This window comes from Balaenoptera acutorostrata, chromosome 3, assembly GCF_949987535.1.
Source record: "Balaenoptera acutorostrata chromosome 3, mBalAcu1.1, whole genome shotgun sequence".
In the NCBI taxonomy this organism is placed as follows: Eukaryota; Metazoa; Chordata; class Mammalia; order Artiodactyla; family Balaenopteridae; genus Balaenoptera; species Balaenoptera acutorostrata.
In genome coordinates this window covers 140,175,920-140,190,415 of record NC_080066.1, presented here as the reverse complement: position 1 = coordinate 140,190,415, position 14,496 = coordinate 140,175,920, and the positions used below count along the sequence as shown (strand labels likewise).

Below are 14,496 nucleotides of genomic sequence, written 5' to 3'. Positions count from 1 at the left end.
GTGCTTTAAATACATTATCCCAGACACCTAGCACAGAACCATACATATAATAGGTGTTCAGTGAATTTATAGACAATATCTCTGGATATTGTCAACCGCTTTTTGCGAAAGTAAAAACCAAGGCTTAAAGAATTGAGTGACTTGCCCACATTCACAGCGATTTGGTATTTTAAGCAAGGTGTGTTTGATTCCACCCTCCTCAGGTACCAGCTCATTGCTACATCCTGCTTACAGTCTAGTTTTCCTTTTCCTATTTGCTTGTCTGTTTTAAATTGATGAATCCAGCTCAGTCACAATTGCCTGCAAAAATAATTTTATAGATCAGATGTCTAGTATATACACATAGGTCTTTTGTTGAAATATATACTTTATCATGAATTTATGGAAAATCAAGAATATACCCAATGCAATAGAATATGCTTTATATATATTTTTTGATGTGGAACATTTTTAAAGTCTTTATTGAATTTGTTATGATATTGCTTCTTTTTTACATTTTGGTCTTTTGGCCATGAGGTATGTGGGATCTTAGCTCCCTGACCAGGGATCGAACCCGCACACCCTGCATTGGAAGGCGAAGTCTTAACCATTGGACCTCCAGGGAAGTCGCCTAGAATATGCTTTAAATGGTGCTTAATTTAAACATAAAATATGATTTAAATGGACAAATCTTTATTAGGAATTTTAAATATCTGAAAATATTTGAGATGCACAATAAACTAGTTTACCACCAACCACGCTTTTCATATATCAGTTTAATATGCACCACCTCACAACACTGTAAAGCAATTATACTCCAATAAAGATGTTAAATACAGAAAAAAAAAATGTACCACCTGAACTCAGATATTTGATTTCATGCTAGAAAATTCAAGATTAATCTCTTCATCCAGGAAAAAAAAAAAAAAAGGAAACCAACATTCTCAGGTTGCAGATTGACAGTACCAGACTAAAATGACTTTCCTCTTGGCAGCTTTATATATATTTTATCAGAATTCAAAATTACACACGGTTCACTTGCTTCTTTCCATTAAATTTTAAAATTGAGATGAGTTTGGTAGCCAGTAGTTATTCACAGGGCTTTTGTGATTTACGATTTTAATGAAAACTCTGCCCCCTACCTCATCCCCCAGGTTAGCCTAAGCGTGGGGTGGAATGCCAACACACTTTCAAAATTGGACACCTCGTCTGATTTGTGATTTTTTGTGTGTATTTACTTTTTAATTTGTAGGTCAAAACTAAAATTGGGGAGGGAATGAGAGAGAAAGAGAGAAGAAGGGAGGTGTTATTTTGGAAGGGGAAACTTCTATCATCTTATCATAGACAAAAACTATTAGGAATTATATTTTACAGGGTTCAGAGTGTAACAGCTAGAGTTTTCAAAACCTAAGGGAATGACTTGTACCTTTCTATTTGGGAAAATATGTTTGTGAGAAGATAATGTTCATGTTATGAACCCAAAACCACAGGATTCTGAAAAACTGTATGTCTAAAGGGAGAATCATCCCAGAGAACCTGAGAAGTAGGTACGAGCCATTAACCTGAGCTAGGAGGATTCAAGTGAACTTTGGGTCCCGTCAACATAAGTCATCTTTGCTGTTCAAATGAGCACAGAGCTGCCAAAACTCCTCCATTAATTCAGAACACAGAGGGCTTCAAGGAAGATCCATTAATTCATTCAATTTGAAAATATTTATTGAGGGCTTCCCTGGTGGCGCAGTGGTTAAGAATGCGCCTGCCAATGCGGGGGACACGGCCCAGCTCTGGTCGGGGAAGATCCCGCATGCCACGGAGCAACTAAGCCCGCGTGCCACAACTACTGAAGCCCGGGCACCTAGAGCCGGTGCTCTGCAACAATAGAAGCCACTGCAATGAGAAGCCAGCACACCGCAAGGAAGAGTAGCCTACCACTCGCTGCAGCTAGAGAAAGCCCGCATAGCAACGAAGAGCCAACACAGCCAAAAAAAAAAAAAAGACACCTGTTTCACCTTTATTGCTCTGAAACCGTTTCTGGAACCAAGGACAGAAACCAAATATTTTATATATATATATATATATATATATATATATATATGTATGTATATATATATATATATATATGTATTTATTGAGCACCTACTACTTAGGCGAGGCGCTGGGAATATACAGATGAGTAAGATTCAGTCCTTGCCCTTAAGGAGCTTACACTCTGGTGGGGGGGGATGGGTGAGTCAAACATACAGATAAATAAATGCACAAATGTATTACGAACTTTAAAACAGACGTTTAGATAAGGTATGGCGGCAGCATTAAAAAGGAAGTGGAAAAGTCTCTGTGGGGAGCCCAGTGATTCAAGAAAGACTCCTTCGAGGAGGGGCAGGACTGATGGATTGACAGGTTAGCCATCGAGGTAGGGGGCGACGTTCTGGGCAGAGGAAACTACTGGGCAAGCGGAAACAGCTAGAAGAGAGGCACTGAGGCGTGAAACAGCTTGTTCTGCCCTGGGATCGCCCTTACACCCTTTTGTCTCCAGACAAGGAGTTCGATCCCTCACGGTAGGGTACGTCTAAAGAAGTTTGGGGCTATAAATCCTAGCAAGTAGGGCTGCGAGGCAAGATCTAGCCTGAGGAGATTTCTAAGAGCTGAAACGAAAGCGGCCAAGTTTGCAAAAGAAGGGGGCTCCGGTGGCGGCCTGCCAGAGTTTAATTGTGCGGTCGCGGACATTTGGTTCTCAGGGAGCCCTGCTCTGGGTCCCCACCCCGACGGCTAACCCTGTGGATCTGCCGGGTGCGCAAATCCCGCTTCCTGAGCCTGGCGCCCCCCTGCTCTCCCGTCCCTGCTCGGAGACTAGCTGGGAGCCGCCGAGAGACGGCGGTGGCAAATTCTACTTTCCTCCCCGGCCACGCCAAGCTGCTCTGGGCGGCGTGTCCAGGCCCGACGCTCGCGGGCCGCCTGCGCAGGCCCCTTGCGCACGGGCCCGACGCACGCGGCAGCAACTTGCGCAGGCCCAGACCCGCGCGACAGTCCTGCGGCGCTCGCCGCCTCCTCCCGCTCTAGGCTCACGAGCTGCCGCGCTGTCAGAGGCTCGAGGGCGGGCGAGCGCCTCAGCTGCTGCCAGAGTGCACCTGTGGGTGTTTATCCCCTCACCTTGGTTTTTATTTAATTCTTCCCCACCCCTCCCACCCCCCGATTTTGAGAGGTTTCTTTCTTCGATATGTATGTCAGGCAGTCTAACAATAGGAGTGGCTCGAGGCCTACACGTCTGAGAGCTCCCAGGGCGCCGGACGGAAAAGGTGGGTGTGTGGAGTTGTCACCTCACAGAGTCGCGATCCGGAGCCTGGAGGAAGGACCCACCTTCCCGGGTACTGCGGGCCCACTCTAGGCTTCTCCTGGGGAGCAAAGTTCGGGCTCCACTTCCTCGCTCTAGGCTGCCTCCCCTAGGAGACCCACGCGCCCACCGCTCCGGCCGCCATTTCCCAGCAGGCCTCCAGGGGGCCTCCCCGCCGCGGCCTTCCCGTCGGCTGCTCCGGGCATGGGGGCGGCCGCGCGGCAGAGGGACGCGCCTCGGCGCCCGGGCCAGTTCGCGGACAATGACTCCTTCTCTCCTCGCCGCTTCCTCCTCCCGACACTGCCCCCCTCGCAGCCCCCAGGCAAACCTATTAGCCATTCAGACCGACAAAACCCCGCGGCCCCGCGCATTGTCCCGCGGAGCGCCCGGCCACCGTCATTAGCCCTGATTACGTTGAGCCGCCTGACAGCCCCGCGGGCCGCTCGGCGGACCACCCCCCCATTCACCACCGACCCCCGGCCCCGCCTCACAATAGGAGCGGAAATCGTCGGCGCTCCCGCGTCCCGGCTGAATAGAGCGAAAAGCTGCTTCTCTTCTCCTCCCGCCCCATTCACTCTGTCGTTGGATACAATATTTTTTTTCCTTTTTGTTAAAATTGGGGAGAAGGAACGAGGTCAAGGAAGATTTTGCTTGAGCTCTTTGCCTGTCATTTGTTTAATGTAAACAAAGAGCAAGTCCTCCCCCACCCCCAGCCTCTCATCCCCTCCCTCCCAGATTTTTATAAACAAACTGGTGTTGGGAAAGGCGGCGCGGGGAGTGGGGGTGGGATGAGGTACGAGGGCGGCCGTGGAAGCCGAGTGGGTCATTAAAGTGGAGGACAGAGGAACTGCGGCATTTGGGGCGCAGGAGCTGTCGCGCTTTTGGTTTAACTGGCGGGTGGTTGAAATATTTATTACCCGTAAAGGAGCCCGAGCTGGGGCTGAGGGTTAAATCCTCACACTGGTCAGATCTGTTGAAATGTAAAAATGCAGCTTCTTTCTACTGTGCTGCAGTAACTGCTTTTGGGGAAATTGTTATAGGAAATGAATTTTAAGAAAAGAATGAAAATAAACCCATCATCATAAGTATTTCTCCAGATTCAGAAACCTTCAGCAGTGCAGCTAACTGGAATTAAAAACAACAACAACAACAACAACAACAACAAAAAACCCCTTTCTAGACCAGGATAAAGCTGATAAGGAAAAAATGTCTTAAAAAGAAAACGAAAAACTTTACAATACCTGTCCATGGGAAGATTTGGACCAATTAAAGTAAATCTGCGTGGAGATTTAGACCAATTTCCAACAAGTAATCATCAATGAATTGATTATTCACAAAGAATGATTATTCACAGTTAGGTGCCACCAGGTTTCAGATAAACATTTTAAAAAAATCTTTTAAATAATGTGTCACCTCTTAAGATGCTAAAGTGAAATTATATAAATAAATCAACAAATTGGTGAAACAGAATAGTTACTTTATAATGTAACCCTTAGGCAGCATGTTACTTTAAGCAAATTAGATGTACTTTAAAGGCTTTCACCAAAGCAGGAAGAAAAATCCTCCATCACTGTTTGGCCTTCTCTTTTTTGCCGCACAATTAAGCATTATTTTAAAATTATTTGTAAAAAGAAAGTTTAGTTCTTGCTAAGAACTATGTTTATGTTATGTTACCCCCCCTTTCTTTCCCCCTTGAGAATGCAGAATGGACACTTCCTTCTGCTTTTAGGCATCATTTGAACTGCCGAGTGGCGTGGGATTTTTAGAATCTTAAATTCCTTCACATCGTTCCACTAATTAGTCCTTTTCCTTCCCTCTTAGACCTGGAAGCATCAGCTTAAGAGAGAAAATTTGTCAGCTATTTTCTCCAAATGCTGGTCTAGACAGCTGTGTAGTTAGGATGGAGTCTGCTGGGGAACAAGACTGGAAATCTATTGATTTTTCTTTGAAGTACAATACTCCTTAGCAGATTCAGGACTAGGGTGAGGCAAGGGAGGCACCTAGAGTGCAAAATTTAAGGAGGTACTCACTCCCAGATGCTGTGCACTTGCTTGACCTTGAGAGTGAATGCCTCTTTAAATTTTGTAGTCTAGACGCCTCCCTTCTCTTTGGAGTCCTGGTCCTGCTTCTTGGCATTCTAGGAAGTACCAGGGGCTCTAGGAAATAAAATAGAGCCGTGAGGAAGCTCTACCATCCTAGCCTTTCAGGACCCACAGAAGGGCATTTGGTTGCTTTCCGGAAGAACACCAGCTTGATCACAAAGACTTCCCCACTCCTTCCATGTAGAGCTCTTGTGCAAGAGAGTTTTGATTGTCAACAGTTCTCTGGATAAGGGCCCTGGTATACAAAGACAACCATTTATAAAGCCCAAACGAGGCCAAATCTGTTTAAGTGATTTAGAAACTAAAAATCAACTCTTATTCATGTCCTGGGCTTTCCCCGTATATCTTGCCATTTGACTGCTTTTTGTCTTCCATGACTTCACTTATTTTTGTTTGGTTTGCACATTGGCACTTCTACCCAAATAAGTTAGCAGGCTTCTGAACCAAAGAGCATCTGCTAAGGACAGAGAGGCAAATTGAAAGAAGTCCAACGGCGGAAGTGAGGGTGGGTGCTCCAGGAGGAAGTTCAGCTCAAGTGATTTAAAGATCAATGTCAAATTTTATAATATGCAATCCATTTCACTAGGAAAAAGCTTAGAGACTCTTCCAGGTAGCATTTACTTTTTTAGTGCTAGGACAGTAGGTGGTTTGTTTTGTTTTGTTTTGTTTTTGGTATGTGTGTGTCTATGTGCCTGTGTGCACCTGCACACTTTGGGAGGACAAATTTAATCCTGAGAATATTTGATATTTTTAATAGAGGCCATTACAGGACAATGAGGCTCTAGATAACTTGTTTCATGTTCAATACAACGATCAGATTTTTTAAATGCCAGTCCTTTCTCTGCAGCCTTCTATTTGACCTCACTATGTGACATGATTACATCCTTACCCCCATCTCAGTATCCGTTCTGTTGAAAACAATGCATTTGATTAAAACCTGCTTCTGCGTTGAGAAGATGCTAGTCTAGTTATTACAACCTGTCCTATCTTCTTTTGTCTTATTTTAGTACAAGTTCAATACTAAATGCAGTATGTGCTCACTTGCATGATTATGGGTACCTACTGCTTTTGGGTGGGGGGCCTCAAAGGAGATGGAAAACCTTTCTCATTGCAGAGCCTCTGTTGGAGTAGTCTTGTACTTTTATAAAATAGGACTCACTATTGAGTTCCAGAGTTTGGCTTCCAAAATTGTTCCTGAAAGCCGAGTGAGTATCAAGTGGACAAGCCATAGTTAGTTATCTGTGCTGGGGATGCGGGGAGTTGCCTTATAGGGGATGACCATGTTGCCAATTACTAGGTTTAAATATATCACACATGCACGCATATGTATGTACATACATACACACATGCATACAATTTGACAAGGAAGTGGTTATGGACCTACCTTGGGCTGTTTTAAAAGTATACCAGGAGACATCAGAAAAGGCAAAAGATACAGAGAAGACTCTCCTGAGACCATTTGCACAAGGACCCCTACCTGGGGTCCCAAGAGAAAGGTCTCTCTGTTTTCTTTTTAGGAATCTGAGAGCAGCTCTCTTAATTAAGAAAGGTTGCTCACCAGGTTTTTATTGTTTGGCTTCTTCATACAGAACCCATCGGCTTCACCCTGCACCTTTAGAAACAGCAAGTTCTCTCGATACAGAGAAACCTACCATGCAGTCTCTTAAATAAGTAAATAAACAACATATATATGTTTTGTTAAAAAAAACTTTAAAGCAAAAGTTATACATATGTAACAGCGTCCTTTCGACGTGAAATACCCACGGGAGATTCAGGGCAGGCTCTCAGCGTGCAGTTTGGGTTCCGGAGGCATCTTTGCAGCAAAATCCTTGGGAAAAAGCAAAGCAAGGAGAACGTGGAACTGGGTCTGGCCTCACCGCGGGCCCCTGTGGTAGCAGCCGGAGGGCGCCAGTGGAGCGGGTCAGGCCGCGGGGCAGACACGGCAACCCGAGCCCGCGGGTCCCTGGCCACCTGGATTCGCAAGCGCTGGGTTGCTTGGTCTCTCGTCCTTTCTCTCTCCTTCATGTTGTTTGTCTCGCTTTTTACACCGAATTCTGTTTCTGAGCGTGCTGGGTGGGCGGCTCAGATGTCGCACTCGCTGTCGCTGGACGTGATGGAGATGGCCGAAGTGGCTGCCTTGCTGGATAGGCTGGCGGCCGGGCTGGCGGCAGTGCCCAGCACCTCGTGCGTGACCTCTTCCTCGGCCCTTAGCGCCCGGCCGGAGCCCTGCGACAGGACCTGCTGCTGAAGCCTACGGGGAAGGAAAGGAAACGAGTCACTGTGTGTAACATAGCCGCCGGTACCCCCGTCCCCCGGTCCACGTCCCTTAAGCCCAGCAGTCAGCGACTCTCCCTCAGACCCGGGCATTTAAAGCGGGTAAGACGAGGCAACAGAGGCCGGGCAGGAGGCGTGCGGCGGCTGTTCGGTGGAGCCCTGAGGTTGCCCCATCCTCCTCCTTAGTCCTTTCTTGGCTCCCTATCTCCCCGATTTTTGGGATGCTGTGCTCGCAAGGTCGTTCCTGGTGTTGGTCACCTTTGGGAGATTTACAATGCTCTCAGGATAAATGAGGTGTGGGTGACAAGGAGAGATCAGGCTCTGGGACAGGAGACCCCTTTCCCAGCCTGCGTCTGCCTAGGGCATACTCCTGTGTGAGTGCCCCCGAGGCCGGCAAAAAGGGCGGCCTGACGGTTGCACAGAGGCTTTGGACCTGGGAGAAAAGGCTGGGTTCTTGGTCAAAATACTTGGCTGATTGAGAGCCACATGCTGGGGAATGAAAAACCTCTGCCAACTAGTTTGCTGTTTTGAGACAGGGCTGCCCACACGTGGGAAGAGTAGAACTCGACTTTCCACTTCTTACAGACATAAGTTAGAAATTTCAAAGCATTAGAGAAGGATGCATCTGGGCTTTAAAAATGACAACACTAAACTGCCACACTGCTAATAAGCCAGGCTTCACTTAATAATAGGAGCCTGGGCCCAGGCTGACAAGAATTAGCTTTGGGCCTTGGGGTCTGTAATTGTTTATGGGATTTTAATTTTTCTTTCTTTCTCCCTCTCAATGTAGTCTTGGTTTGGTGACTGGAACCAGCTGCTGGAGCGACCCCCAGGCACCGAGAACCAAAAAGAAAGGGTGGGGAATCAAAAGCCCGGAAGGAATCCCCGACCCAGGATCCCAGAACGCAGTGGGCTCAAAACCGAAGACCTCAATCCCATCCCAATTCCTGCGAAATCCAAGTCTCCAGGCCTTGGGTAAGGGCGCTGGGGGTGCGGTCACCCACTCCCTCCCTGGTGAGTTCAAGGCTCGGAGAAGGCCTTTAGGTACCGACCTGTTCTTGGCTGCAGCCGCCCGGTCCCTTTGTCGGCGGTTTTTGAACCAGTTGCCCACCTGCGTAGGGGTCAGTCCGGTTGCCTGGGCGAGCTCACGCTTTTTGCTGGGGTTGGGGTATGGGTCCTGCAGGTACCATTCCCGAAGCAGATGCCGCGTGCGCTCCTTGAAGCAGTGTGTCTTCTGTTCGCCATCCCAGATGGTGCGTGGCAGCGGGAACTTCTTCCTCACGCGGTACTTGTCTACTGGCCCCAAGGGCCGTCCTCGCAGCTTCTCAGCCTCCTGGTAATGCGCTTCGAGCCACAGCGCCTGCAGTTTGGCGTGCGACTCCTTGGTGAACTTGTGGTTTTCCAGGATATGGTAGAGCTCGCGGTAGTTGCCACCGTGGAAGGCCACGATGGCTCTCGCGCGCAGCACGGATTCATTCTTGTTGAGCGCCTCGCAGGCCGCAGGGGCCACAGGCAGCGACCAGAGGAAGCGACCCAGGCGCTCCACGTCGCCGCTCTCCTCTAGAGTCTCACATACCCCGGCCACTTGCTGGGGACTGAAATTCAAGATAGGCAGCTGGAACATCGAGGCAGTGCCGGCGGCAGCGGAGGCGCCGAGTCCGCAGCGGGACACGCAGCAGATGCCCGCGGGCGCTGCCGGGTGCGCCAGACTCTCCTTGGTGGAGCGGCTCGGGGCCACCAGGACGCACGGCCGGGGCAGCGGCGGCGGCGCAACCGCGGGGAGCGAGAGAGCGGAAGGGATTGGAGGAGGTGCCGGCTCCGCAGCTCGGGTTCGGCTCGGCTCCGTTAGGACACGCAGGCCAGCTAGCGGGCGCCGCTACTGGGGTGGGCGGATTGGCGGCGCGGGCGCCATGGAGACCCCCTGTCAGTCACTGGCCGGCTCTGCCAATCAAGACTGCGACCGGAGCGCCCCGGCCATTTCAGCACCTCCCCGCCCTCGACAGCGCCCGCCGTTCTCCGGTAGATTTAGTATTTTGCAGAACTTGGAGGAGGAAAAGACGGGCGAGAGCCGCAGCGTTTCACTACCACCCCCAGCCTTGTTCCTCTCTCTTCCCCCGCAACCCTGCCCCAGCGCCACCCCCCCAAGAGGCAGTGATGCTACAGAAGTCCACTTTGGGGCGAGACGCTGCCTGGGTCAAGAGGCCTGCAGAGGACAAAGAGGACTGGGCCAAATCGAAATCCTCCAAGAGAACTCACCAAGTTTAGTTGTAACGAAACAGAAAACCTTGAGGGAGAGCACGAATGGGGAGGGAGGGGAAGTGGATCACCTCTCTTCTTGCCAGCACCCATCCCTGCATGCCTTGCCGGCTGCCAAAGCAGCCGAGTGGGAATCGAATGTGAAGCAGAAGGAACAGGACCCGGGATCTGTAGAAGAGGTCAGTTTGGACTCTACCCCCATCACCTTCAAAAGTCTCCTGATATTTAAAATACGAGCTAGGACACTCGCATTCTTGATAACACAGGTGCTGACCATGAAGTAAAACACTTGCAACAAAAGCGGCGCCGCAGACCCCAAGTTTATACTTTTCAGTTTTTTCTCCCCAGTTTAATGGACTTCAACAAATGTGCAGCATAGCCACATCTAGAGTGAGAAGTCACTGGTAGGTCAGGACAGCAACTTAAAAGCTTGTTTCAAAGACCTTTTTAAAGAAGTATCGATTTGCTCTTCTTGCAGGCTAATTTTGCCATACCCTGTGTTAGAATATTTAACTCTTGAGCTGGGGATAGAAACTCTAACCTTGGCCTTTGGACCCAAAAGTAATTCAATAAAAGTAAAATAGAGAAGGGGGGACCACACCAATAGAGAAGGGGGTGTAGAAAGCACTTCTTAAACCCCTGAGCCCTGACCCCTCCCGAAGAGAGAAAGGGCCTTCTTGGCGGCTCTGCCTTGGGGCCAGCAGTTGAATTGGCAACTTTATTGATTCTCAGTTGACATTCTCATCATACCGTTTTCTGAGACCTAGGTCAAAAGTAACTACGATATCACCTGGGCTTTTGATAGGGGTTTATTTAGGTTGAAGAAAATAATTGGAAGAGGGGAGTCCAACGAAAACGCCAGGAAAAATATCTTTGGAGGTCCTATCCCCAGAAAGGAATCAGATGAGAATGTTCGCCCCCGAACTGGACTGGGCCGGGCTGTCTTTTCTTTAGTATCAAGTACAATTTGTATGTGGCTTGTACAGCTCTGGTAAATCAGAAGGCAGATAGATAGCACAGATGGTTGGAGGTGTCGGGTCAGATCATGCTACGCCTGAATGCAGGGCAAAGCTCATTCTGATGGAAAACGCTGATATTATTTTCACAGATCTTCACAGTTCACTCAAAAAAAAAAAAAATAGCAGAGAGGAAGAAAAAAGCCCTGCAACCATTTACATCATTTCTGTGAGTTTGCTGCCGCCTCAACGGAGAGACTTTCTTTTCTAAGAGCTTATTTTCATGAAATGCGACAGGCAGAGGCAAAATGGAGAGGGTGATGAAGATAATGTCGAAGCACAAACCCTCTCTAGCTTGAGAAGACTTCCGAATCCGCCTCAAGGACAACTTTTAGTGAGAAACATCGCAAACGAGGGCCAACAATGCACGGTGTAGAAAACCCGGCAGGCGGGAAGGGGTGAAGAGGGACCCCAGGAGGGTTGCGTTCCCGGCACCCCTGGCCAAGGAAGGAAAGCACCCCCTTGCTCCAGTTTGCAGAGGTTTCCGAATTTTCCCTCTCGGGGTGTCTCCCCTATGGGCTCTCCCTAGCCCAATAGCTTCTTGATTGCCCTCCGCGAGCAGAAGCAGCCGCGGGTCCGCGGGACCTTACAGCCCTCGAGCGCAGAGGGGACCCCCAACCTCGGCTCCTAGCCGCCAGAGGTGAGACGTTGTCGGTGCCCCAGGGGACCGCGCCTCCGCACGCCTTTTTGCTGCACAATTTGAAAGTGGTCAATTCCGGCTTCTTACCCTAAGTAAGTCGTGTAATTTTCCGAGTCTAGGTGCCCTATGCAAGAAATGGGAATGTTTATTTCCAGATGTCCCCTTTGGCTTCTGCGTGTCTGGGGCTCTCCGGTGACTGAGACCAAAAGCCTAGGTTGGCCTTGGTGGAATCGCGGGAAAAGGGCGCTGGCTGCTGCCGCCGCCGAGTCCGAACCCCGCCGGACGCTGTGTCTGGGCGCCGGGGCGGGCGGGTTCTGAGAGTTGTCTAGAGGCCTGAGTCTACTGTCAGGATATCCTATCTTCACCATCGCAGGGGGCTTGGCTTAATTTTATCAACTCAAGGGAAATAAACTTCTCCAAGGCACACTGAGGTAGCACATTCATTCATCAGCTTCACTCTGGGAAGGGACAAAGGGAAGAAATTTGTGAGCCCCCGTCCCTGAGAATGAGGAGCTTCGAGGATTTCCTTAGAGATAATTCCACTGTGAAGAAGATGGCCCCCCACCCCACGGCTGAAGCGCACTTTTCCGGGTTTGCCAGGCGAAGGCTGGAGTTTTTCTTAATTTTACGGAGGGATAGATTTTTACCAATTTTGGAACGTTGCGCCAACCTGGCAGACAACTCGCTACACCCGACTTCATTTTTCTTATGTGTTTGACCAGGTAACCTGGAAAGCGCAGCGGCAGCCTTTGGCCTCGGCCCATCTGGGCAGGTTTGCAACTTTCTGTGGTTGGTTTGCAGCTACTAGTAGATTTGGGAGGCCTTGGATTCTCACTGGGAATACCTAGATGGCTATTCTTTCTGCAAACTCAAGACTTTTATTTTATGGAGAAAAAGCGGGTAGAAGACAATGCCCTCCCAGGAAAAATTGTGTCTAATTGTTCATTGCAGAGGCACCAGGGCAAAGTGCCTCCAGGGAGTTGTGAGGTTCATACCAGAAATCTTGAGTTCAGTCTAGGACTTCTTGCACATATCAATCTCTCCCTTCGTTTTGCCCCTTCTGATTTTGCTCTCTAGAGTAGAGGGACACTTGGAGCCCAGGTTACACTCTGCTGAAAGATTTGCCAGTGGAGAGCACTTTGTAGAGGTCAATACATTCTTATGTCTAGTTTCCAGTCTCTGGTCTTGTTTTGTCTTTCTTTTCTTTGACTTCTCCTAAATCAAGCCATAAAATAAATGATGTGTCTTTGTTTTCTTTCCTATACAATTCCCATAGTCAGGGATTTTAAAGATATCGTAATTGAATGCATCTGAACTCCTTGACAAAGACGTTTGTGCTGCATGTGAGAGTCACAGACTGGAAGACAATGAGGTCCCAGCCTTTTGTGTATGTCCATTTTGACTTTGGGGGGAGAGATCTTTGTTTTCGTTTCCTGGGCCTCAAAGCCATGTGTTGTGAATAGGTGAGAATAATGTAAAAAAAAAAAAATCCAAGATTAGAAAGGTGTTTTACTGCCTTTGAAATTACAGTATTAAAATTTCACACTCTCATTTATTCATGAATTTAGAATTCTGATTTTTAGATGACACTGTATAAATATAGATATATATTTGTTTATGAATTTGGTGGTCCAGCTCTTCAGATTATGAAATTAATTCAATATCCTAGTTTTAAAGTACCAACTATCCTAATAAGTTCCCAAGATAGATTGCTGTCTTTCATGCATTCTTCCCCTGACTGTATGTATGCACCTTGTAACAAAGAACAGAGATGCCTCTTTGAGAAATGTTTTGTAGATTTCTTGGTGCTGTAAAATTAACTGGCAAAAAAGTATTACAATCAAAATATTGATCTAATTTTAATAGATTAGATATTTTTGTTATTATTTGCAAAATTATTTACCATCTATTTTTTAAATGATGCAAAATTGCTTGTGTTGTTAATTGGAGGAAATGTTTATAAGTTTAAATGTGAGGAAATGTACCATTTGAAAGTATTGGTTAATTAGCAGTAATGGTTTTTTAAAATGTTAGGCTGACTATGTAACTTTGTTTTGACCTCCAGTTTGTGGCTGCTTCTAGGCATTTGGATGATAATCTGTATTTAAGCCAAAGACTATATTGCAAATTATACCCCTTATTTAAACTATGGTTTTAAATTCACTTTTCTCTCTCTCTTCTGCTTCTGTGAGGGTAAGTCTAAATCTTCAGAGGGCTAACCACACCACAGCATAGCTTGCTTAGGGCTATGTATCAATGGGTTCTTATGTGAAGGATTAACTCTTAAAAATGTAACCAGCATGTCATTTATAAACACTTTATTATCAGTAATGAAACATTAGTTGAATGACTGAAAGAATAATTAATTCATAATTCTCTACTAGAACCTTGTTTTTTTCCACTAGCAGGTTATTTTTGACCATTTTCAAATCTAAGATCAAAGTATCTTTCTAAAATACACCTAGACACCTTATAATTCAATGACGTGAAAGAGTGTAAATTTGTTTATGTCTTCTGGCATGAGTCAAACATTATTCACATTCGATTTTATGTATTGTATGTCATATATATGCATTAATTACGTGTATTATATGTGTAATAAATGATCATTTCCTTCCAAGTAGTGTAAAATCAAATAGAAACATTAGCCTCCAATAAATACCTTAAATTCTGCATTAATCCAGTTCATTAACAGAAAATGCTTTTAAAGAATTATATTAAAAATATAATTTTCATGACATCTTACCCTTCAAAGTAGCAAATCTCAGGAGGGCAATTATACCCCCTCCTTCCAGGGGACATTTGGCAATGTCTGAAGACATTGTTGGTTGTCACAACTGGCACTGAATGCATGGAGGCAGAGATGCCGCTAAACATCTTACAGCGAATCACCACAGCAGC

At 47.1% G+C, this 14,496-nt stretch overlaps 1 protein-coding gene and 1 long non-coding RNA gene across 2 annotated transcripts in view; one reads left to right on the top strand and one right to left on the bottom strand.

The window, feature by feature from the left end:
* Positions 1–14,341, top strand: part of LOC130707464 (uncharacterized) — a 139,276-nt gene extending 124,935 nt beyond the window's left edge. Inside the window, exons 3-5 of the long non-coding RNA XR_009007337.1 lie at positions 7,475–7,785; positions 8,474–8,658; positions 11,048–14,341. This is a non-coding gene — a long non-coding RNA (uncharacterized LOC130707464). The remainder of the gene's footprint in view (positions 1–7,474; positions 7,786–8,473; positions 8,659–11,047) is intronic.
* SIX6 (SIX homeobox 6) lies at positions 7,492–9,385 on the bottom strand. Its single transcript, XM_007192951.2, has 2 exons — positions 8,736–9,385; positions 7,492–7,660 (listed from the first exon to the last, which is right to left on the bottom strand). Exons 1-2 carry the CDS (start codon positions 9,305–9,307, stop codon positions 7,492–7,494), a joined length of 741 nt encoding a protein of 246 aa, XP_007193013.1. The 5' UTR covers positions 9,308–9,385.
* Positions 14,342–14,496: the final 155 nt, after the last annotated feature.

Bases quoted from the DNA above. Each gene is read 5' to 3' on its own strand.
- SIX6 (XM_007192951.2), bottom strand. From the start codon at position 9,307: ATGTTCCAGCTGCCTATCTTGAATTTCAGTCCCCAGCAAGTGGCCGGG. The intron at 7,661-8,735 runs GTCGGTACCTAA...CCTTCCCCGTAG, and splicing joins GCGGCTGCAGCCAAGAACAG to GCTTCAGCAGCAGGTCCTGT.